Here is a 23,920-nt window from a genome sequence, read left to right on the forward strand (position 1 = left end):
AGAGATTTCTAAGGAGTATAGTGACAATAATCAGTAACATCACTAATTACCCTCCTCAAATTTTATGTGAGAATTAGCAAATCTGCACAGATAAATCACAGATACTGCACAGATAAATCAGCTTTTTTTCCTATTAAATGTTGTCATATGAATATTTCTGAGGTGATGATGTACAAATCATTTAATTCTGGGTTATAATTAATACAAACACGTGAGAAAACTGTATTCCCAAAAGTGAATGGTCCAATGTGATAGGCGTTTAAAGACTGAAAAAGAAGGGGCCTTGTGAGATTCTGCTTCAGGCTTCAAATTCTGAATTTAATTACTTTAGAAAGCCCCACCCCCACCTCACTATATACACAAAGAGGCTATAATACACTGCTAAAGCATGCCCAGTGAGAGTGGTTTTCATTTTGGATATAAGCACCAGAAAAGCAAAGCTCTGCCAGGGAACATTATTTTCTAGAATGGTACTGAGATGTAGGATGGGGTGAAGTTCTTAAAGCATGCTTTTGTGGGATAATTTTCCTTCTGATTTAAAACATCTGCAAAATATTTATATTAAAATAAGTTATGATGATGGCACTATCTGGGGGACCTGATAAAGAGAAAGACTAATTCCCACTAATACATGCCAGTACTTGAGAATACATTAAGTGATATGTTCAAAGGCCTTGGACTCCTGTGACCCTGACTTTATTATTTCAGACACCTGAATTATAGTAATTTTTCTCTATCTCAGAATGGCTTCAGGCAGTGAGACAGGAAAGATTAAGATCTGACATGGTGCTTGTGGTAAGAAAATTTCATATGAATACTAATGAATTCAAAAGGGACACATGGCTTGAGGTTCACAGCTGGCTTGGATGAGTGACAGGCACTCAGCATCAAGGGTAGCAGACGTCAGTGTCAAAGCACTCCATCGGGTCCTCTGCTAGTATTAGTGACAGATATCAATACATATGACACCTTACCAAAAAGCCACATAGGCTCGGCCCTCTCATTTCAACATTTATAATTCAAATACAGATTTACAATTTCCTGCTTTAGATAAATCACTTAAACTCTTGTTGACTCTTGGTAAAGTAAAAATTGCAAACCTAGATTCTGAGACTCTGGAAAAGAAAGTAAATCGATTTTCAATCTTCATTATTGAGGTTTCCAGCCAAATAATCCATCAAGAATTATTTGCCCAACTGTGTGCACGTGCTGAATGCAGAGCTGTGTAAAATTTCAAAAAGCTCTAGTCCCATCCCCAAATAAATGTTTAGATGTGTGTGGGGGTGGGCAGCGTAGAGGAAGTGGGAACGGATTATTTTCTTCTGAAAGCCTCAGGAGAGATACCAAAAAAGGATACAGAACAAGTTTCATCCTTCCGTAGGAAAATGCAGAAGTATATGAAATAATTAGAGGGTGATTCCAGACAGGAGACAATAGAATGACAAGTTCTAAGGTACTGGATGGAAGGCGTCATGCTAACTAGTCAAGCTATTAGTAACTTTCTTTACTTCATATTCTTTGTTACCAACAATACTACTTATTCTGTTAGTAATAAGCTCAAATATTCAGTTCTAGCCTCCTACACACTCCAAGCTGTCAATATTTTATTATTCCTTCCAAAATAGTGCTTCCAAAATGATTCCCTTCTCTCTAATCAACAATGGTCTCTTACCTCCATTAGCACACTTCTGTTACCACTCCTCACCAGGCCCTCTTGGGTTATAAAAACACTGCACTGTCCTTCACCTCAGCGACCACATTATGCATCTACCAAATGGTGAGCGCCATCCAGTCTGCAATTCCCCAGCCCTACAAACTTGCCATGACTCAGCAGCCCTGGTCCCCCACTGCTCCTGTCCTCCACCTCACCCACTTTCCAGGCTTCAGACATTTCTTCACTGTGCACTTAGGTCAAAAACATGCACATCACTTCTTCACCATGTGCTATTATGATAGATACATCATTTGCTTCAGAGTTCAACTTTGGGTAAATTTCTCCTTTTTTGGCAGTCTACAGCCACCCTACAGGAGGCGTTTTCGTTCTTCACAAGATGGAATAAGCACATCCCACCTGTCTATCCTACTGAATGCTGCAACTGTGTGAACAGGATGCAGAAAGCTGTTATTTGAGGGCCAGAGAAGTAGACAGTAGAAGGCAAGCTAAAAATAACAGGGGCAGATGAGGAATTTACCATTTGCCCTCTCCAGTGTTCCCTGGCTTAATTGAGAAGAAAATCCAAAAGCTAACATCAGTGAAAATGAGAGAGCTCTTGGAGGAGCCCTCTAGTTCAGGTACAAGGAGGAGTGAAAGGGTCCCCTGGCAGCAACACAGACAACAGCTCCAGATGCCTAAACTTATGAGGAATTGGAAAATCTCTCTCCAGTCAGAGGGTGGGACACACTCTTGTTGCTCTGCCCTTTCACTTCCTGGCCCCAAAGTTGTGCACAACAGCAGGAAGAACATGAAAGAGTATATAGCTCCAGATTTCTAGCTAGATGACAGAAAAGGAAAGATTCTTCAGTGTTGACAGAGAAGTAATGTTCAGGAAATAAACCTCACAACTGTTTATGAACTTCTGGGCCACTTAGATTTGACCCTCAAAAGCACACAAAGACTTTAAGAAAAAAAAAATTAAGAACTGACCTAAGATACAGACCACTACTCAGGTCCCAGACTGACCCTTGGGTAGCACACACACAGGGGAGACCAGGACAGCATCACAAAGGATTTGAAAATTGAATTGGCACTGGAGCTAGAACCACAACCCATGGAGACTAATTCTAATTTACAGTCTGAATCTAACCAGGTCCACTGCCCACTAAAACAAAACAAAACAAAATCAATGTTTCCCAATGGATTTAAATAGGACTTAGTCTCATAACAAAATATCAAAAATGCCCAGGATGCAATCTAGTATTACTTAGCATACAAAGAACTGGGAAAATCTCAATGTGTGTGGCAGAAAACAACCAACAGATGTTAGTGGAGATCAGAAAGATGTTAGATGTATTTGATGAACATTTTAAATCAGCTGTTATAAAAATATTCAAACATAGGAGAGTAATTTTGAAAGTTAAAATGTTACAACAAAGAAGTAAAGGATATGAAGTATAATTGAATATTACAACTAAAAAATACAATAACCAAAATAAAAAAACACACTGGATGGGTTCAAGAGAAGGGCAGAGAGGACAGAGAAAGAGTCCATGAACTTGAAGACAGAACAATTTGAAACTATTCAATCTGAAAAGCAAAATGAAAAAAGTTTATCAAAGGGCAAAAAGAAGTAAACAGAGTCTCAGGGACCTATGGAACAACACTAAAATACTTAACAGTCATGTAACTGGAACCCCAGACAAGAGAAGGAAGAACATAGAGCAGAAAATAAATATTTAAACAAATAATGGCTGAAAAATTCCTAAATCTGGGGAAAGATATAAACCTACAGATTCAAGAAACTCCAAAGATCCAAGATCCAAAATGGGCAAATGCCAAGAAATCCACACCAAGGCATGTTGTCAAGTCACTCTATGGGATGTGAAGCTGAAAGTGACATTTAAAAAGGAACAGGGACATTATGAAAAAGAGACGTGATGACTCTAACAAGAGAAGATGAATCAAATGAGAAGAATGAAGTTAAAGAGACTGACATTTGGTTGTCACGTACACCAACACCTAGGCACCACAAAACCATCTTCTGTGTGTGATTAGTTTTGGTCAGCTGGTGTCACATTAGATGTTCATCAGCATCACTTGCACAACTCATGAAAAACTAAAGTGCTCGGCCCCATTCCTACATTCTTTGACTCAGGAGATGTAACAAGGGGCATTTCAAAATGCTCCTAGGCACTGCTGATGTTGCTGATCTGGAGACATGGCTTTTAAGAACCACAGGCTTTGGGCAGAGTCTTGAAGAGGAAGGGCTTTTGACTTTCAAAAGCATCTGCTGAAACATCCACTTGCAAGAGACAGGTGTCAGATGCGCAGATCTCAAGTCAGAGGGAAAAATCAAATGATAATGAGTGCTTATGAGCAAGGAGAGGTGAGTTCAATGGGAGGGCAGCCATTAATATGTGCTGCAATGTTCAAAAGGGCTCTTTTGTTCATTACATACCTTGGCTAAACTGCTAGAAGATCCATTTCCCTTGCTAGTTCCACTAAAATTCTTTTTTAATTTGCCACTGAATAACTCACAGCAGCCCTAAAGCAAATGAAAATTTATCAAAGCCTCCTCAGCTCCATTCCCCAGACAATCACCTATTCCCTTTTTCTTGAGTGCTTGAATAGACGCAAATATATTTTGGCACTTGAGCATGACACATTCAGATGCACCTAGGTGTCAAGCCCCCAGATTCAGTTTCTGTAGCGCGTCTAAACGGAGAGATGCATATTCAATGGCTCTGGTGAACCTGTGAGACGACCAAGGGAGGCCACTGACATGAATGGGAAAACGGATTACCTCGTTTAACAACTACCAGCTTTAAAAGAACATTTTGCAGTAAAAAAATAATAATAATAATTAATTTAAGAGAGAACAGGTCCTAGCAATTACACAGAAAATGCTGAAATACTTTTTGAATCGTAACTCACTTGATTTTTGTACCATTTCATATCAAGTATGTGGTGTAAAGAAAAAGACAAAGAAGAAAAACCTAAAGTCTAAAAGTCCACCCAGAACAGCTCAAGACCTATGGACTTGACACCATGGTCAAATTCATGCTTTCTTCTCTAGTAATTCCCTCTCTTTCTGCAAAAATCACATAATGGAATTATCCTATGAAATCATTCAAGGCACTCATTCTATGCCATCACAGGAGTGAGGAAAGCCCAGCTCCAGAGAACATGGCAGGTGAAGAGCACAGGCAGATACAAGGCTACATATGCCATGCACAGTTTCTAGAAGAATTCATCAGAGGAGAGGAGAAGAGCTTCATAGGCCGGGCTTATGGCAACACACTTTATATATGTCATTATAGTTAATTCTCACAGTACTAACAAACGCTTTTCATTTTAGTGATGTTACCAGTGGAAATACTGTTTATGCAATCTGAAAGAAGTAAGGCTGTTAACCAATACAGGTAAAAAAAATTTCCCAGCGATGGTGAAAATCTGCTAGATGTAGGTAAATCTCCTATTAGTTGACATTCACAAGTATCTTAAGTGATCTAGATAAGGAAGTGGTAATTACTGCCTGTGCTTTTTAATGGGACAGCCCAACACATTTGCAAATGAAGCAATTTACTAATGAAAAGAGATGTTTAAATACCAAATATCAACAATACTGGAAACTGATAGTAAAAAGACAGGAAGGTGCTGGTAGTAGAGTAAACCGGGAATCCAGTCAAATACAGAGTTAATACCATCAGACCATTGTGACTTGGGCTAACATCCATCTGCATTCTCTGTTCTTGATACCTTTACTTAAATTGCTTCATGGGCAAAAGCCAAGGTAATTTGTGGAATATGAATATACTGCTTTGCTTAATTCTGTTTCCCAGTTATTATTATATTTTAAAGAAGTCCATATTCTTTCTCTTTTTCACTTTGGTCTTGCTTTTTTTGTTAAAAAATCAAATCCTATAGGGGTGCCTGGGTGGCTCAGTCAGTTAAGCTGACATTTAGAGTCAGCTCTCAGGGTCTCAGGTCGTGATCTCAGGGTCATGGGATCGTGCCCCACGTCATCGGTGTCCACTCAGTGTGGAGCCTGCTTGACATTCTCTCTCTCCCCTCTTTACATCTTTTAATTTTTATTATATATTTTCATAGCCAAAAATTGTATACTTGGGGGCAGCCCCAGTGGCTCAGCGGTTTAGCGCCACCTTCAGCCTGGGGTGTGATCCTGGAGACCTGGGATAGAGTCCCACGTCGGGTTCCCTGCATGGAGCCTGCTTCTCCCTCTGCCTCTCTCTCTCTCTTTCTCTCTCTGCCATGAATAAATAAAATCTTTTTAAAAAAAATTGTATACTTGTATTTTATTATATACATCACATTGTATACTTTGTTTTTAAAACATGTTCCAGTTCCCATTTTAATAATACTTAAAAATCAAGAAATGTTGGGGCACTTGAGTGGTTCAGTGAGTTAAGCATACTATGCTTGCTTCAGTAGCACATATATTAAAAGTGAGTTAAACATCCAAATTTTGATTTTGACTCAGGTCTTGATCTCAGGATTATGGGATTAAACCCCACATCAGGCTCTGTGCTCAGTGTGGAGTCTGCTTCAGGTTCTCCCCTGCTCCCTCTGCCTCTCCCTTCCTCAGGTATGCATGCGTGCAAACACACACACACACACACACACACACTCACACACACACACATTCTCTTTCTCCCCCCCCCCCAAACAAAACAAAAAACTAAGAAATGTTGAGTAGTTTAATCCTTAATCTTTGAAGAAATTTACAGGTTCTTTCCTTGATGGGATCTTTCAGTCTTAAAGTATACACATTAAAAAAAAAAAAAAAGGTATTCTTTCTTCTTTCATGTAATGCCTTGAAACACAAAGTCCTCTTGGCATTTCATTACCCTAAGACTTGCTAATGACATTTATACTCGGTGCATGGATGTTTTAAGGCTTTGGAACATAGCAATTTTATGTCTGTCGCACAGCAGACCACCAGAGGAACTCAAGCCAAAATCATGGCACCATGGTAATAAAGCAATTAAGATAGCCCAGAGGGGGTTGGGGAATTCTGACCATTAAGTTTAAATGTCAATTAGCATTACTACTTTCTTAGGACAAGTCAAAAATTTCACTTCAGTCATCGTTAACCTGAACAGGCATATTTTTTAAATGGACTCTCAATTAAGGAAAAAATTTGATAGAAAAAAAACACTTGATAATACTATAAGGGAGATATGTTTATTATTTAGCTACTATGCTTCAATCCACATGAGAATTAGAGGCACAATCATAGCTACATAAGCAGATACCAATGGAATAATAAGCAAATTCTCTGAACTAAATAAACAAATTAATAATCTTTTGGGGGGGTAGGGGAGGGGCAAATAGAAGATAATCCTAATTTTAAATAATAAGTTCTGGGGATTCCTGGGTGGCTCAGCGGTTTGGCGCCTGCCTTTGGTCCAGGGCATGATCTTGGAGTCCTGGGATCGAGTCCCGCATCGGGCTCCCGGCATGGAGCCTGCTTCTCCCTCCGTGTCTCTGCCCTCTCTCTATGATGAATGAATAAATAAAATCTTTTAAAAAAATAAATTAAAAAAAATACAGGTTAAATGCCTCAACGTATGCCGAAGCAGAAGCTAGGAAATCAAGTATAAAAAAATAATCTAATTAATTAATTAATTGATTGATTGATTAATTAATTCTAGGCAGTTTCTCCATTAAACAATATGTGCTCTAAAAGTTCCTTTTGCAATATGTTGTTTGGAACTTAAGACTGATTTTCTCACAGAAACACCATTACACATAAAAGTTACCTTTCAGGAGAATCCATAAGAGACTATTTCACCCATCAGTGGCAGAAGCGGTGGCCACTATAATCCACTCAGCCTTCTCAGTAGCCAGGACTGTGAATGGTATGAGCTTCAGAAGCTCCAGACAGTCATGGGGAGAGCAAGGAAAGCACACAGAGGAAAACAGGTGGATGACCAGGCAACAAAGTAAGGGGGATCCAGCAGATGATATTCACCCTTGTGGGTTATTTGTGATCCAAGCACAGCTTAGCTAAAGAAGGCCCCCAATTATAATCCCAACCATAACCCATTCTCTAACTTCCTGTGTGTGGCTCCACAGACAAGCCAGACTGCACATGGGAGTACCTGGAGGAGCAATGTACAGGACTCAGAAGTATTAGAGTGAGATCTCTGAATTCATTGAGCCTCACTTAACCTTTATGGTTTTAAATTGATATCCTTAAAGGCCCAACGTGCTTGAAAAATCTTCAGTATTATCAAAATAGATTATTATAGAATTAAGATTTTTCCTCCCTGTTTCTGAGTGTTTGAAGTATACAGCTATGTGCAGAATTTTGTATATGTGAATAAATACAGTTCAGTATGAACACATATTAAAAACTTTCAAAGTTTCATTGAAAGAAACTGATGAAAATTCAAATAAAAGAGACATACTGAATAAATAGAAGTCCCAAGACAGAAATATATGTTAGAATGTGAACAAATCAAATGAAATTAGAAATCTCACTTCTGAAAGGATGTTTTAGCAGAAAAATAAAAAGATTCTAAAACTCCTTTGGAAAAAAATAGGCATGAATAGCAAAAAAACACACAGATAAGAGAAATCAAAGCATATTATAATATGACAAGCATTCAAATTGTGTGATAGTGGTACAAAAGCAGAAATATGCAGCACTGGAACAAAGTGGGAGTTACAAAATAGATCCAATGCTGTGTGTCAGTGTTCATTTTCAGTCAAGTAAATTTCTTCAAAAGAAGTGAATACAGGATGGGGTAAGGTTATAATAAATGCTACACCAATATGGGAAAAAAAATTAAATTAGGTCTACCCCAGATATATTAAACAATTAAATATTTCAAAATGAATTCCAAAGTTCTGCCCATATATTAATGATGATACTGAAAACCAGTACAAGCCTCTTGTAAAACCCTGTAACAACACAGTCATCCTAACAAGGTCAACCTCAGCTGACCTGGGAGAGATACAGACAATACAGAGATCTGTACTGGACAAGGGGACTCGTATCACCTCTTGCCATGACTTGTGCATCACCCTTGCTGCCCCAGAGGAACAGCAGCAGGACCTTCACCTGAGGTCCTAAGAGTGAACAAACAGGTGGCAGAAATACCACTGAAAAGCCCTACATTCTGACCTCTTATCTTCCATGCAATTACAGTAACTTTCTGGGCTCAGGGCAGAGACAGTCTCTCACTGTGACTATTACTCTGCTGTCTGGCAAGAACCAGCTTCTCCATCCCATATTGCCAGAGTCCTTGCCCTGGTTTCAAAAAAGTAGAAAATATTGCTTTGGTAACCATCACTGGGTACCACTGGGTACTGGTTTGGGCTAGTCACCTGCTACTACTGAACTCTGATGTTCCTGCCCAGCTCCAGGGCACTTGGAGTCCTAAAGGCCAGAGGAAAGCAAAGGGACCTTCCAGACTGAAGGAACCAAGAGGGATGTGGCAACCAAATACCACATACAATGCCAGACCGAATCTTCGGCCCACAGTGCATGTTGTTGGACAAATGATGACAACCCAAAGGGCATACAAGAATGAGATGGTAGGAATGCACTGGTGTTAGTTTCCTAATTCAGATGCTTATATTCTAATTACATAGAAGAATGCCATTGTTTAAGGGAAATAAACACTGAAGTATTCAGGGGTAGTGGGGCATCATGTTAGCAATTTACTTTCAAATGTTCCTGGAATTAAAAAGTTCTTTGTACTACACTTGCAGATTTTCTATAAAGTTGAAATTATTTCAAAAGAAAAAAAAAAAAGACAGGATACTGGATCTTGTATGTGTGTTATAATTAACAACTATTCACAAAAAAGAATATAAATAGGGTAATAAATAAAGTTATAAACAGCACTGTGTTAAGGTTTTGCATTTAAGATGCCTTTTTAAGTTAAAAAAATACCTTTAAAGTCATATTTCTATAACAGCAATAACTTTTAAGACAACTACATAAATGTTTAGTTCAACAAGACAATCAGAATTAGAAGTCCTCCAGCAACGCAGAAAACAGCATAATGAAGCAGTCTTCATCTTTTTTTTATAACCAATTAGCAATTAATTGTAAGATGAACAAGTTCCCCCATTACCTAGCCAACTTGTTCTCTAGCAGTGACATACACAAAGAACTCTGAAAACCAAAAGTCAGATACCTTGATTTAGGTGTGTGGCCTCCATGATCTGAACACCATTCACAGAGCATTGAGACCCGCTCAGGGGTATCAGGGTCACCATCCCCCCAACATTTTCAAAGATGCAGTGCTCACTCTCCAAGTCAAGGCCATGAAGAACTAAGTTGGAAAAACATTTAAAAAAAGATAATTTCTTTGTTATCTAGTGCACTGATCCCCAACCTTTATTTTTCCATATTGAATACTCTTCCCCTTCCATGTAAATATTGTGAAGTGAACATTTATGTTCAGTGAGAAAAGTGAATTTCAAGAGTTCATGGCATCAACTGATATCCTCTGAAGGTATCTCTGAATGTTACCTCAAAGGGTCTGGACATTACCTGTGCAAGGAAATAAATTCTCGCATGCTGAGTTATCTCATCTTCAGGGAGAAAATAGTTGAGTAATTTGTCTTATTTGAATACCATTGTGTCACTCAGATGCTGAATAAATTTCCCCCACCAGCCACCCAAAGGTCAGAGTAAAACAGAAGCAACAAAAGAGCTCCATGGGTCAATGACTTATTATAACCTCCACACTTACAGACACTGCATTCCAGAAGCAGAAACTAAAGGTGAAGTTGGCCTGGCATGGATCTTGGGAGGCCCAAGGAAATCTTCAGATGCTATACTGGGATGGCACATTGCCACAGCCTGTGCCAAATCTGAGAGCACATGACCTCCAATAACTGCTCAGAGCATGTGACTAACATGTATCTAATCATGTAGGACCATCCTGAGCCATTCATGCTTGCTAAGTGGCCAGGCATGGATATGAATGCCTGTCAAATAAAACTATATGATTTTAGGCACAGCTCTTGGCCAGTTTCTCAGAAGTACAAATCAAATAGCTCCCATTGCTCCCCAGAGAACTGTACTACTGAACTTTTCTGTGCACAGAAAACATGTGTTCTTACCACTCATCATCATTTACAGGAACCCCAAAGGTCAAACACACAATTTAATGAACAACAGAAGAAGAGGCCTGACATCTAGTCCTAGTCAAGAAGAGGTGAAGCTGAAGACTTCTGGGACCTGGTTTTCAGCTTTCCCAGTTTTGCAGCAAATACTAAAACACATTAGAACTATGCTAGCTTTGGCTTGATGAATAGCTTATACTTAGCAAGAAAGCAAGATGATTGCCAGCAATTCTAAAAACAGCTGAGAAGATAGAAGTCTTCCCCTGCCAATCCCCCCTTGTCTCACACACACACACACACACACACACACACACACACACACAGCAGCAGCAGCACCACCACCACCACCACCACCACCACCCTAAGTTAAGCTTTTAAAACCTAGTAAGACATCACCCAGCTTCAGGGATGAATTACCAGTTATCTGTGTGTCTCAGCAAAGATTTTCGGGAAACACAGAAGACACACCTCCATATGTGTGCATGCTGTGCTTGTGTGTATCCAACTCTGTCATCACTGTACAGCTAAGGATCTATATCCTTCCCAGTAAGGGGTCTAATAGCCTTTATCTGTGTCTGTTGGCATATTTCCATCACTATCCCACTACAATTTAAATTACTCTTGAAAGTTGTGACAGAGTATGGAATGTATATAGGGTGAGGGAGATTCACAGTTCCACTTAATTCACTAAATTAATTGGTCTGTGTCATTCGTTTGAATTGAGTTCAAAATTATAGAAATGCACATACTGATTCAGCATTATATTTGAGAAAGAGGTTTGGTTTTTAGATTATAATCACTTTAGTGTCAGTCATTCAAAAGAAAATTCTTCATTATATGATTTTTAGGGATGTCTGGGTGGCTCAGTAGTCGAGCATCTGCCTTTAGCTCAGTGTGTGATCCCGGGGCCCTGGGATAGAGTCCTGCATCAGACTCCCTGCAGGGAACCTCTGTCTATGTCTCTACCTGTCTCTCTGTGTCTCTCATGAATAAATAAATAAAATATAGATAGATAGATAGATAGATAGATAGATAGATAGCTTTTAAAAATCACGAGAAAAAAAAATAAAAAATAAAAATAAAAATAAAAATCACGAGGAAGAGGAAATTGATAAAGATTCTCACCAATATCTTGTTCTGTTGAAGCATCTTCTCTACCAACATATGTCTGACCTTCCTAGGAAGAAAAGTCAAGTAAAATTTAGTAGTAAGAACAGGAAAAATGGTCTATTTCTCTATTTTTCATATAAACCCAAACACAATGGTGGCCAACAGGCTGAGCAGTGTCCTTGGCAGGCCACAGCCTCTGTGCTGTGCCCATGCCCCCCACTGCCCATGGAAAAGGGCTGCATGACTCCTAAGGCCTACTGCACAACCACAGGATGGCTCCTATTTGGGGTATGCATCAATAATCTGTCCATGCCAGTAATCCCACTGATGATGCCCCTGATCCTTTCTGCCAAGCTTCTCCTCTAGGGGGCCCGGGGTTCTTCATGTCTAAAGACACAGTCTGTGGGAGGCTGCAAAGCACAAATGCAATACCATTCTCATTTTTAGTCATGGATCAGAGAGAAGATACTATGTCAAGGTTACAGAGCCAACCACTGATACTAACATGGTGATTCTGTTCTCTTGACACACATAGCCTGTTTGGGACCAGGACCAATAACGTAGGCAGGAGACATGCTTTATAATTATCTAGAGGGCCCAAAAAATGGTATGTAGCAAATCTCAGTTCCAGGTGGTTGTAGTTTTCCTTCCTTGGTCTGTCTGCCTTTTTGTTCCTTACCTTTCTCTCACTGATTCTGCAAAGTGGAAGGCAAAGTGAATGGATCTTCATGTAGCTTTAGAACTCCATGAACATGAGAACTTCTAATACCATGGAACACCAGTGAACAAAAAAATATTCCCAAAGGGCTCAAAGATGTATATTCTCTAATATAATAGCCGTGTTCACAGACGTGGAGTATTAAATAAACCTTGCTGGTGTCCAAAGAGGAAACTGAACATAAAATTCTATGTTCCACTTAAGTAGTTTCTACCTTCAAGTGATATAAGATGATTCCAGTACTCAGGAGGTCATCATCAATGCCAATCAAATGGGGCAGTTCAGAATCCAAAACAACTCCAATCCCTTCTTTCCTAAGGGCTAGAGTTTGTTCCTGAAATTAGGAGGGAAAAGGAAAGGGTTACTTAGAGGAAAGAGAATTTATTAGGTGTTCTTTTGAGTGTTAAAATGAGTAGTATTTTATTTCTCATCAAAAAAGCTACAAGAGAAATGGAAAAACCTTCATGTTGGAATCCTGGCATACGGCAAACTGAACTTGAAACATAAAAACTCAACATAAAATGAAATAAACTTATGGCCTGATGAACTTGACCTCTTTGAAGCCAAGCTCAAACCTTGCCTTCCTTAGAAAAAATGTCCTAGGACCATCCAACTATAAAGTAAACTTTCTCCTTCTTTAGAATCTTTATTTCATTTAATGTCTTATTTAGAGGTCTCCGGATTTGCTGGCTCTTCTCACCAGTTATCATGGTCAAACTGTGAATGTTCCCTAGAGCAGCTCTTTCCTATGTATTAGTGACCCTCTACCAGAAGCACCTGCGTATCTGATCTCCTGCAGCAACCTCTCCTACCTACCAGATCATTCCCACTTATGTAACAATCTACTATAGATCTCCCACCACCAACCACGGCCACAACCACCCCCCATAGTCCTGCAACTCCTCCAGCTACCACCAATTTCTCTGAGTCCCTTTGGAAAAAATCACCTCTAAAGACTTCCCTAACACTAGTGATTTCTCCAATTCCTTCCCTCCCACTTTCTCGAACCCACTCCAGGCAGGCTTTCATCCTTGGAACTAGAGTACCCATAATCACTCTCTTGATGACCACATCCTGCCTCTGGACTTTATTTACAATCTATATGCTAATGACTTGGATCTAAATCTTCATACAGCCCTCTCCCTTGATCACAGTTATGCATACATACACTCACTTACCCCAGTGTATTCTGTGGGGATACCAAAGAGGCAGCTCAAAGCTAATACATTAAAAAACCAACCCTTGACTTCCCCTGCCTCCCAAACCCACATATCATACCAGCTCAGTGAATGCCAACCTTCTTTCTAGTTGTTCAGACCAAACATCATGGCTATATTTTGCTTTTTGCTTTCTCTAACTCCTACACGCTTAGTGCTGACTCTATCTTCAGAATATGCTCCAAATCTGATGACATCAAACCACTTGCACCACGTTCTTCCTGAGCTCTAACCACCATCATCTTTCACCAGGAAACCCACAACAATTGAGGCTACCACCAATGGCGTGCCGCTCTGGCACATAGCCTCCTTAGCTGCTAGAGGGACATGAGGGCAGGCTGCTCCTCTGTTCAAACCCTTCCCATCTCATGGAGATGAAAGCCCAAGTCTTTATAAGCCTCTACAAAGCTCTACACAATCTCATCCCTTGCTCACCTCCTATTCTCATCTCCCCTTCTTGCTCACTCCTGTCTAGGAGCCCAGAAGCTCCTTGCTATTGTTCAAATCCTTGCCAGCCTACCTGCACCTCAGGGCTTTAGGCATTGTTGTTCCTTCTGCTTCTGTGGTTACTGTTTCTTCTGCCACTATCTCTTCCTTCTCTTCCCCTAGAACAGGATTTCCAGACTTTGGCACTACTGATATTTTAGACAAAATGATTCTCTATTATGGGAGGATATCTTGTGCACCTCAGGAGGCTTAGTGGAATCCCTGGCCTCTACCTGTTAGCTAGGATGCAATGGGAAGTTACTCTAACAAGAGGGGCTGACAGCTACCAGAAGAGAGAAGAGGGAGGGACAAAATCAGGGAAGGAATGTGTTTGGTTTTGCAGAACCAACAGTTCCAGCCATGGAGACACCCAGCTAGGTGCTTGACCTGACAGTCCCTTGCTAGGCATGTCTCACCTGAGAGCCCCTTACATAAACCAGTTTGGGTCAGATTGGAGCTGAGGGCCCCCCAAACTGTGCAAAAACCCCTGAGCTGTCCTGAAGTTACCTTTAGCTCATTACTACCAAGATTTCCTCCTATGGGTGAAGTTTTCCACCATTTCTGAACATGAGATGTATGCACTAGCATGCTGACATGTCAGGCATGTACAACTGAACCAAATGCAAGCTCCCTGCAAGCCTCCTCGCAAGCCTATGCAAGCTCCCTGCCTCTGCCCTCTAATGTACTGAATAAAAGCTTCCTGTACTAATCCCATAGGGAGACAGTGCTTTGAGAACTCTCTCCTTGCCTCCTGGCTTATAATAAGTAATAAAAAGTTCTTTTCTTTCCACGCTTCCCTGGGTTGTGATCAATTTGGTGCACCCCAAGCAGCAAACCCCTTGAGTTATGTTATGTACCCACTAGATACCAATAATACCCTACCTCTTCCCCAAGGCTCCAGATACTGGCAAAAGTCCCCTGGGGAACAAAATGAGCCCTGAGAAGAATTACCGTGTGTGTGTGTGTGTGTGTGTGTGTGTGTGTGTAAATGTACACGTATATACATAACTCGGCCCTCAATTCCTCAGGTCTCCACTCAAAAGCCACCTTCTCCATCACCCCAGACAAAACAGTAATTACCAAACTCCTCTATCCTGATTCGTTTCCCTCCTTAGCAATTACCACTATATGACATTATGTATAAGCTTATTACCTGTCCAGACTAGAATGTAACCCAGTGCCTAATTTCATGTCTGACATAGAGTAACTGCTCAGTTTTTGTCAAATGAATGAAATGAGTGGGCAGATACACCTAAAGTTTAGAGAAATGCAAGGAGTAGAGTCAATAGCACTGGTCAAGCGAGAATCATGGGCCTCATCTTAACATCAGGTTCATCTGTACCAAGACAACAGAGCTCTAAAATCAGGCTTCTAGACAAGTCCGAGATAAATTCCAAAGACTGACGGTGGAAAAACTCCAGCCTTAAGATTGGGCTGTGCTGAGTTCAGATTGAGCCAAATCCAGGAGCACAACATTCTGCCCTGTAATTTTAAGTGTGATATGAGCAACACGGAAGCAGTTCCAAACTACTAATCAGGCTCTGAGGAGAGACACCCTTAGCGTATCTCTTCCCCACCCCAACCCCTATAATGGATACAGCTCTGATTTCCAGTGTGAGAATTGCCTGAAACACAACCAGTATGCCTTACATTCCTGGAATGCATCAATGTATTTAGTATAATTTAAATATTAAAATAATGCTATCCTCTAACGTGAGGGACTCAGAACTTCATAACCTTGCAGACAAGGGAGCTCCTCAGAGGTTCAGGACAAGGACAGTAAAAAGAGAGAAGTCCCTTGGGGCCTTCATCTCTGCAGACATTTGAGTCTCAAACATACCCTACAGAGCTGCAGTCATGCAAGATGGTGATGGAATGAAAAGCCAAAAAATTTTTAAAATAAAAATCACCACTTAAAAGAAAGCAATTTAATTTAACAACCATTACATAGATAGGCAGAGAAAATGACCAACGCGTAACTTAGATTCAAGAAAAGGAAATGAAGCGTGTCATTGTTCCTCAATTACTCCTCTTATCTGCCAGGCTCCCAATTCCAGGGCTCAGAACCTCAGGCTTCCAGGTCGGAGACTTCAGTAATCCTGATGTACTATACCAAGGCCCTCGCAAATCTTAGCTAAATGAGCACTCTAAATAAACCAGCCTCTACTCCTACCTCTTAGGTATGGAGAGAATTTGTCCTTTTCCTCCTGCCTGTGGAATTCAAGCAGAAGTGGAAGGTATGCATTTTGGGTTTTTGTTTTGTTTTAAGATATATATTAGAGTGGAGAATTTAATCACACGGTTCCATTTCATAAAACGGTGTCCTCACTGGAAGGTCTGGTAGCTTTGAACTGTGACAGCACTGCACATATGGTAGGTAGTCGCCTGCCAAAGAATGTTCCAGGCCTCTAGGTCCACTGTTCTCATAAGTCCAGAGACATATGTATTTTCTCTCTGCATTAAAGTGGACAATAACCCAAGAAAAAGGCAATATTTTAAATTCTAATAGCTCCCACTCAAACTAGAAAAATTGTTTTGGACTATAGCCCAGTTTAGTTTCATATTCTTTTTTTTTAACCACTGAAAAACACTTTTTTCCCTCTTCCTTGAAATAAGCCTCATAGACTTTGAAAATCACTGAAATTCATAACTTCAGAGCCACCAGGTCAAAAGCATGACTTGCCCACCCCCCCACCATGCACATACATCAGCATGTTCTCACACACACTTTCATATGTAGAATGGGTAAAACCTGAATTAAGAGAAAGTTTTCCAGGATTGGGAGTAGGGGCAGATGAATTTATGATTAACAATACTCTAAAGCTCTATGACATTCAAGCTGCATTCACTACACGATATTATAAAAGTGTCACCTCATAAAACTAAAAATGAGGGTTTAAATCATTGCTCAAGTGAAAAAGTAATTTCAGACAAAAATATCTATCACATATAAAATATTTGTTGAGTGGTATCTACTGTTATACATAATTTATGAAACACCTCTTTGATAAGATGGAATATTTAACATAGCAGTCGGCCACCTTCCCCGCAACTCTAGGTACACTGGGTCCCTAAGAAAGTGGTAAAACATATATAGCTGCATATATTTTGTATTGAAACAAAGCTTCTGGCAACCAATATCTGTATAAAAAGTAAACAACAGCCTGCCTAAAGGTGTCAAAACAGCATCAGCTTATTTTAAACATCACGTTCATGACATTTGCAAATAATATGTTCAATATGTTTTTCTTCAATCTCTGAACCTAAAACATGTGTCCGGTGCTGAGATGCTCATTGCACTCTTGGCACATTCCAGTGGTTCAGGTGAGCTGTAGGCAGGGCTGCCCAGATTCACACTAGAGCTTGGGCTCACTGGGAGCACCCCATAGAAGCACGATACTTGTTTATAAGATTGAGCAGAGATTCTACTTCTTCTCATCACAACCAGCACTCAGAATCCAGCACTTTCTGACAAAAGTCAACAGCTTTCCTGAATAAAATGAGTAAGTGAAAAGAACAATACAAAAACTTATCAACAATAAGAACCCATTTTTCCCTTTTGAAAAGCCTACCTGGATCTTACTTGGGAAACACTGAGGGAAACTGGTAACAGCCCACCTAAATGAAGGGCTCTGCAAACGTACAAACTGTGTTCCCTCATACTGACTATGTGATGTGAGGTGAACACAGCTGCCCCGGACACACAGGAATTGCTAAGTACTGATTATTTGACATAGTAAGGAGGAAGTGATTTTTAAGTGGGTTTTTGATAGTCAAAAATTAAACGTCAGAATCTTTTTGTGGAAATGTAGTCTACAAAGAATTGTGTGTTTCACTAACTAGTGGAATGCTGTAGAGTTGCCTCACAAATTAAGTGCCCTTAATTTCTGCCAACTCGACTGCAACACTTAGGGGAAGACAAGAGGGAATGGCACAGTCTCCCTAGAGCACATGCCCTCTGTAGGTGTGGAGAGGGAGGATGGGAGGATGTCAGGCAGACCGGAAGACTTTTCTAAAAATTAAATGATCCTCTAGCAAAGCTACTTTTTCATTTTTAAAAAAACTGCATGCGATTTTCTGTGCCTGTAATAAAAGGAAAAGAAACTGAAGGATTTATTGAATCTTGACCAAATGTTCCTTCACTACAAGAGATATTTCCTAAAATATCTTTCTAAGTTAAAACTCACGAAGCATATTTAGAGTTTCAATAACACTGCATATATGTATTTTTTTGTATGCATTTGGATTTTAAGCACCATTAGCTGAGTTCATACATGTTTGGAAATACCTGCCTCCTGCCCTCACACCTGAATGACATCTTTGCTGTGTCGGCCTGGGCCACAGTCAGGTCATACTTCCCTTCCCACAAAATGCTGAAGACACGGCTCCACTCTCTAAAGACACTGAATGCTGCTCTAAGGAAATAGAAAGTTAGACTGACTTTTAGTCCATGGCAGACAATCTGGTTTCCTGCTGAGGGGGTATGAAGAACTTTTCCTTTATCTCTGAAATTCGATAGCTTAATGAGGACAGATCTCAGTATTGAACGTTCTGTACTCCAAATTTTCTTGGAATCTGATACTAATCTGCAGAACCAGTTCTTTAATTTTTTCATTCCAGGAAAATTACCTTGTTCTCTATTGCATTTTGTTTCATTTGCTGTCCACTTCAGGGATACCAACATCCTTGTATTACATTGTCTTTGTCTTCTTTATCTTTTAGGGTCTGATTACTTAATATCTCGATTATTTAATTTGTGTTCACTGAGATTAAGCCTTATTCTTTTAGTAATTTGATTTCAATGGCATCTATTCTTTCCCTTGGTATTTCTAATTTTATTTATTAGTCCTGCACTGGATGTCGTTTTGGACCTTAAAATCTTTCTCTAGGTCTGCAATCTCCCTTTTTTCCCCCCACCTCATTCAGCTTTTTATTATCATCTTGTTTTGTTTACTGACTTCACATTTCTCACTAACTTGTTCCAAAGAATGAAACAATTGTAAAGAATTCCCTGCTATGCCTTGAGGTATGTTTTCATCTAGATCCAGACCTTTGTCTTTTGCCTGCTGTATTCCTTTATTGTTTTCTTTTTGTCTATGTATCCGCTCATCCCTCATTACAATTATGTTTACGTAATAACTCTACTTTTTCCCTATATCTTGTGTATGCTTTGGTATCCAAAAATTCTGTATGCTCTAACACATGATGGGCAACTCCTTGACTTTTGTCCTGCCATACCCGTGTTCCTGTCAAGTTCAAGGACTAAAGCAGTCTGCATTCTATCCGCTTTCCTCCAGCCAGATGTAATGACAGAGAGCCACATCTCAATCAAAGAACACTAAGGGCTCTGTTTGAATGCCAGGGCTCTGCCCTCTCTCAACAAGGGTCATGAAATATCCTCCACTGGGCTCCCTCCTCCTCCTTAAGAAGAGATCTCACTCCTACAAGGAAGATGCTCTCAGACTCCTCATTGTTTCACCAGGCCTTTATTTACAAAGAAAATCAGCTCTACTGTTCACATTCTCCCAGATACCACTGTCAGCCACTTCTACGGTCCCTCAAACAATAACAGGAAAATCCATTTTTCTGTCTGCAGACTGGAGGGTTTTCAGGGACAGTTTTTAGCACCCTCAAGGATTCAGCCTCTTACGTGCAGGCTTAGGAACACACTCTGTCACAACCTTCCCTTTTCCTAAGCAGCCAGCTCACGACTTTGTCTCTGCTTCCTATTAGTGAGTTCATGATGGTATTTCTGCTGTGGCATGGGATGCTTGCTTTGCTTTTTATGATTTCCTGATATCTCTGAAACATCTCCAAATGCCTCTTTAAAGAGTAGTATGTCAGCAGACTACAAAGAGGAAGAAAATAAGGGGTACTCCAGGTTTGGGGGACTTCTTGAGTAAAGACACAGAAACAGAAAACATGGGTATTTATTCAAGGGGCCCTTGGAAATCCAGTTTAACAGCTAAAGATGGGAAAAATGGACTGGAAAGCCAGGCAAATGGGTCATTATTTGATTCAGAAACTGGGAAGAATTTTGCAAACAGGAACTGGCTGATACTTTAGAGGATGAATCTGACAAGGATGTGCCAGAATAGAGGAAAAAGGGAAGTGGGATTGGAAAGGAAGGGACCGTTTGGGTGACACTGTAGAGGTAGACACACCTTGTGACAATCCGTTTAAACAGACTGACCTCAACACATTCTTCTCAGTTCTTCTACATAGTCTTCTTAATGAGAAATAAGGAAACTGGAGAGTTTGCAAGAGTTGCAAAAATCTGATAAATATCCTAAAGATGTTTATTGCCAGGAAAAAAAAAATGCTGACATTTACTAGTAAGGCTTTGCAAACAGCTCAGCAAGTGGATACTGGTGACTTGTTAAAAATCACTCACCAATTTGAATGGCAAGTATTCTCAAGTAATTTACATGTTTCTGGTATTATGTGAAAATGATAAACAGTCATTGGCAACACAAACTAATTAGCTCTGAAATCCTGAAAGTACACCACAAGCTGACATTCACTCAGAAGCTACTATTTTCTTGTACATTCTTCCATACATAGAAAGAAATCTGTCCATCTAACAGAGAAAGGAAACAGTTGCCAAGATTACCAGGAAATCATTGAAGCTTACTTGTCAACTGCCTCAACTACCACCTGTCTTCCTTCACTTTTTGTTCCTGCAGGCTGAATAAGCTCTGGTGAAAAGGGAGAAGAATCTCTTTCACATTCTTCCAGGAGGTAACTTTCTATTTTCGCTATGTACCCAGAGAGCATATGAGAAAGAAGTGAATAAAAATAATATTTCTGGACAATAGCATGTTCTATGACCCTACAAAGCTATTGGTAACATGTAATCCTTCTTGTAACACACACACACACACACACACACGTGCAGGAAAGGACAGTCTATAGAAGCTGATGAAGGACTGGAAATCCACCAGAACTGAAAACATGTGGCAGAGACCACAGACTAGAATCACGGGAGGACTGGCAATCAGCCTTAATCAGAACGAAGCCCCAGGAAGGAGGAGGTTCAGGTGGGAAGGCAGAATTAACAAGCCATAGCTTGGAAAAAAAAAAAAAAAGAATCAAATGGATCAATCTAGAAGCCACCCTTGATCCTTCTCTTTGCTTCAAATACCCTAGCTAAACCCTCAGTAGGTCCATCAGCTCTACCTGCTAAACAAAGTCTGAATCATCCACAATTTTCTGTCTCCATTTGCTAATGACCTGGTCTGACTACCACCATGTCCTACCTGGAGTCTCTGACTTCCCCCAACTGGTTCTTCTGTTTCCTCTCTGGCCACCCTACAATCTATTTTGCATGTGACAGCCAGAGCCCCCTTTTTAAACTTCAAGAAGTCATGCATAAAACCCTGATGGTTTCCCATGCATTTAGAATAAAATGACTCCACATTTCACTTCATCTGGCCCCTATGCACCCGTCCAACCACATCGCCCTCTACTCTCCACCTGACTCATAATGCTCCTGCCACAATGGCCTCCTCATTCCCACTGCAGGGCCTTTGCACATGCTGTCCCCTCTGGGAAGTTCTCTCCCAACATCTTTGTGGCTTGCTCCATTCTTGTCACTCAAATCTTATCACACATCCTGCCTGCTCTCTCAAAATCAAAGACACCAGTGAGTAAGGTAGAGAGGGTCCCCACTTAGATAAAGCTTATGCCCTCCTCAACCCCATTCCCCAACTCCTAGGCACATATTTTATCACTCTACCTGGCTTACTATTTTCAGAGCACTCAAGGCTCCCAAAATTACATTTATTGTGTATCTGCCCCTCCAGAAAGCTACAATGGGTCTAGGACAACAAGAGAGAACAATTCAGGCCCAGAGAGAGAGAGAGATCAGGATGAGGTCAGTGAGAGCCTAACTACTTAACAGTATCATGATCTTTGATCCTGGGGCTGAAACTGTCTCTGATCAGTCCTTTTTTTATGCTTCTTGCTAGGCAGATAAAGCTCCTGAACATCAAAAGAATAACATAGCCAAAACAAGTCAAGCTTATAAGGGAATTTTACTTAAATGTGAAGGTCTGATTCTAAAAGACTATCATCATAAATGATTTAAGAGGTATGCAACACATATCTACCTAGCATCATGATGTTGATAGAAGACTGGCATCTACTATATCATAAAACTTATGGTAAGAATGCAAAAGCCTTGCTTTTTACAGGATTTCAAAACAATCCACATTAACGTACCTGCGGTCAAAAGAAACACATTTAGAACAGATGGTGAACAGTCCCAGACTCACCAGGGCAGAAATAGGAAGAAGAATCTGGCCACCTACCCAATGGTGCTAACAAACCTAAACTTCCTGGCATTACTGGCAGTTAGCCCCTAATGGTAAATAGAATTAATATTGTGCTTTTAATGAACAGAAACTCTTGGGGCAGTTCAATTTCCACTATACTTCCCACTGCAGAAAACATTTTTTATTTAAACACCAAACAGCTAACTCTTGGCAAGCAGCAGTACAGAGACGATGCTGTGTAGATCTTTCTGATGAAACAGTCCTCTGCTGGCTGAGCAAACCACCCAGATGTTGGTATTTAAATTATGCAAAATGCATAATACCAATTAAGGAAATTACATGTGAAAATATGCAAGAGCAAATTTCCCCACATTAATATTTAACTAGACTTTTTAAGCAGAGCAGGATCTTGTGATCACAACCTTAGTATATTTGAACCAAATGGAAGCCCAAAATACTCAGGGGGGGTTCACCAGAAGGTTCTACAAGGGCAGTTCCTATAATACAAACTTGAACACAGGTTAGAAAGCTAAGTAAAAGAAAGGGTCACTTTAAGTGGCATGCTATAACCTAGAATGCTTCACTCTGACATTTGCCGGACACTTAGGACTTGTAAAGTTGGCTTACTCTTGTTTCTTACCCACAGAAAATATCACACTCATATCCATCTCCCAGTCTTTGCCTGATAAGGTCTACTTGGGAGAGTCTTGCAGTCCCTTCGTCTACTTGAATCTTACCCATCTCTCCCCTCATCCTGGGAAACATTTAAGTCCACAGTGGACCCTTCCCCTGCACTGACCACAGTTAACCAGCCTACCCACTCAGATCTCTGTCAAATACAGACTAGTGACATTAACATCTGTGTATTGTTTTTCCTGCTAGGCCAGCAGATCACCCAAGAAGTTTTTAAAAAGTACCATGCCTGAGCCCTGTATTGGTCCCTTTAAATGAGGATCTCAGAGGCAGGGCCCAAAAATGGGTATTTTTTTTAAGTTCCCAGGTATTTCATATCCAGGATTGTGCCATAATTTTCTATATTCCTCCATACGACTGACCCTTCTGTTCTGGGGACACCTTCTGTTCTGGATAAAAAATTATTATAAAAAAATGCAAACAAAACCCCCGAAATTCACAACTAGTATGTCTGTTTAACCAAAAAATTTCAAAGTCTTGGTACATGGACAGTTATTCCATGTAAAATTTAATCCAACAAAATTCTTGCCCATGAGGAATTTGCATAGACTTTCAGAGTTGTAGCAAAATTCAACTCCACTAGGCAAAACTGGACACCAACAGGCTTGAGGGTTTAGCCATACATTCCATGTCCTTCCTCTTGAGTTCCATT

At 40.2% G+C, this 23,920-nt stretch overlaps 1 protein-coding gene across 8 annotated transcripts in view; it reads right to left on the reverse strand.

The window, feature by feature from the left end:
• Nucleotides 1–23,920, reverse strand: part of KIF16B (kinesin family member 16B) — a 292,648-nt gene that overhangs the window by 133,047 nt on the left and 135,681 nt on the right. For all 8 annotated transcript variants that reach the window (XM_055345060.1, XM_055345069.1, XM_055345039.1 and 5 more), the window contains 3 exons: nucleotides 12,811–12,930; nucleotides 11,894–11,945; nucleotides 9,832–9,969 (listed from right to left, as the gene is read on the reverse strand). In XM_055345060.1, the coding sequence (XP_055201035.1) occupies nucleotides 9,832–9,969; nucleotides 11,894–11,945; nucleotides 12,811–12,930 (310 nt within the window). The remainder of the gene's footprint in view (nucleotides 1–9,831; nucleotides 9,970–11,893; nucleotides 11,946–12,810; nucleotides 12,931–23,920) is intronic.

This window comes from Nyctereutes procyonoides, unplaced genomic scaffold, assembly GCF_905146905.1.
Source record: "Nyctereutes procyonoides isolate TBG_1078 unplaced genomic scaffold, NYPRO_anot_genome, whole genome shotgun sequence".
Classification (NCBI taxonomy): domain Eukaryota; kingdom Metazoa; phylum Chordata; class Mammalia; order Carnivora; family Canidae; genus Nyctereutes; species Nyctereutes procyonoides.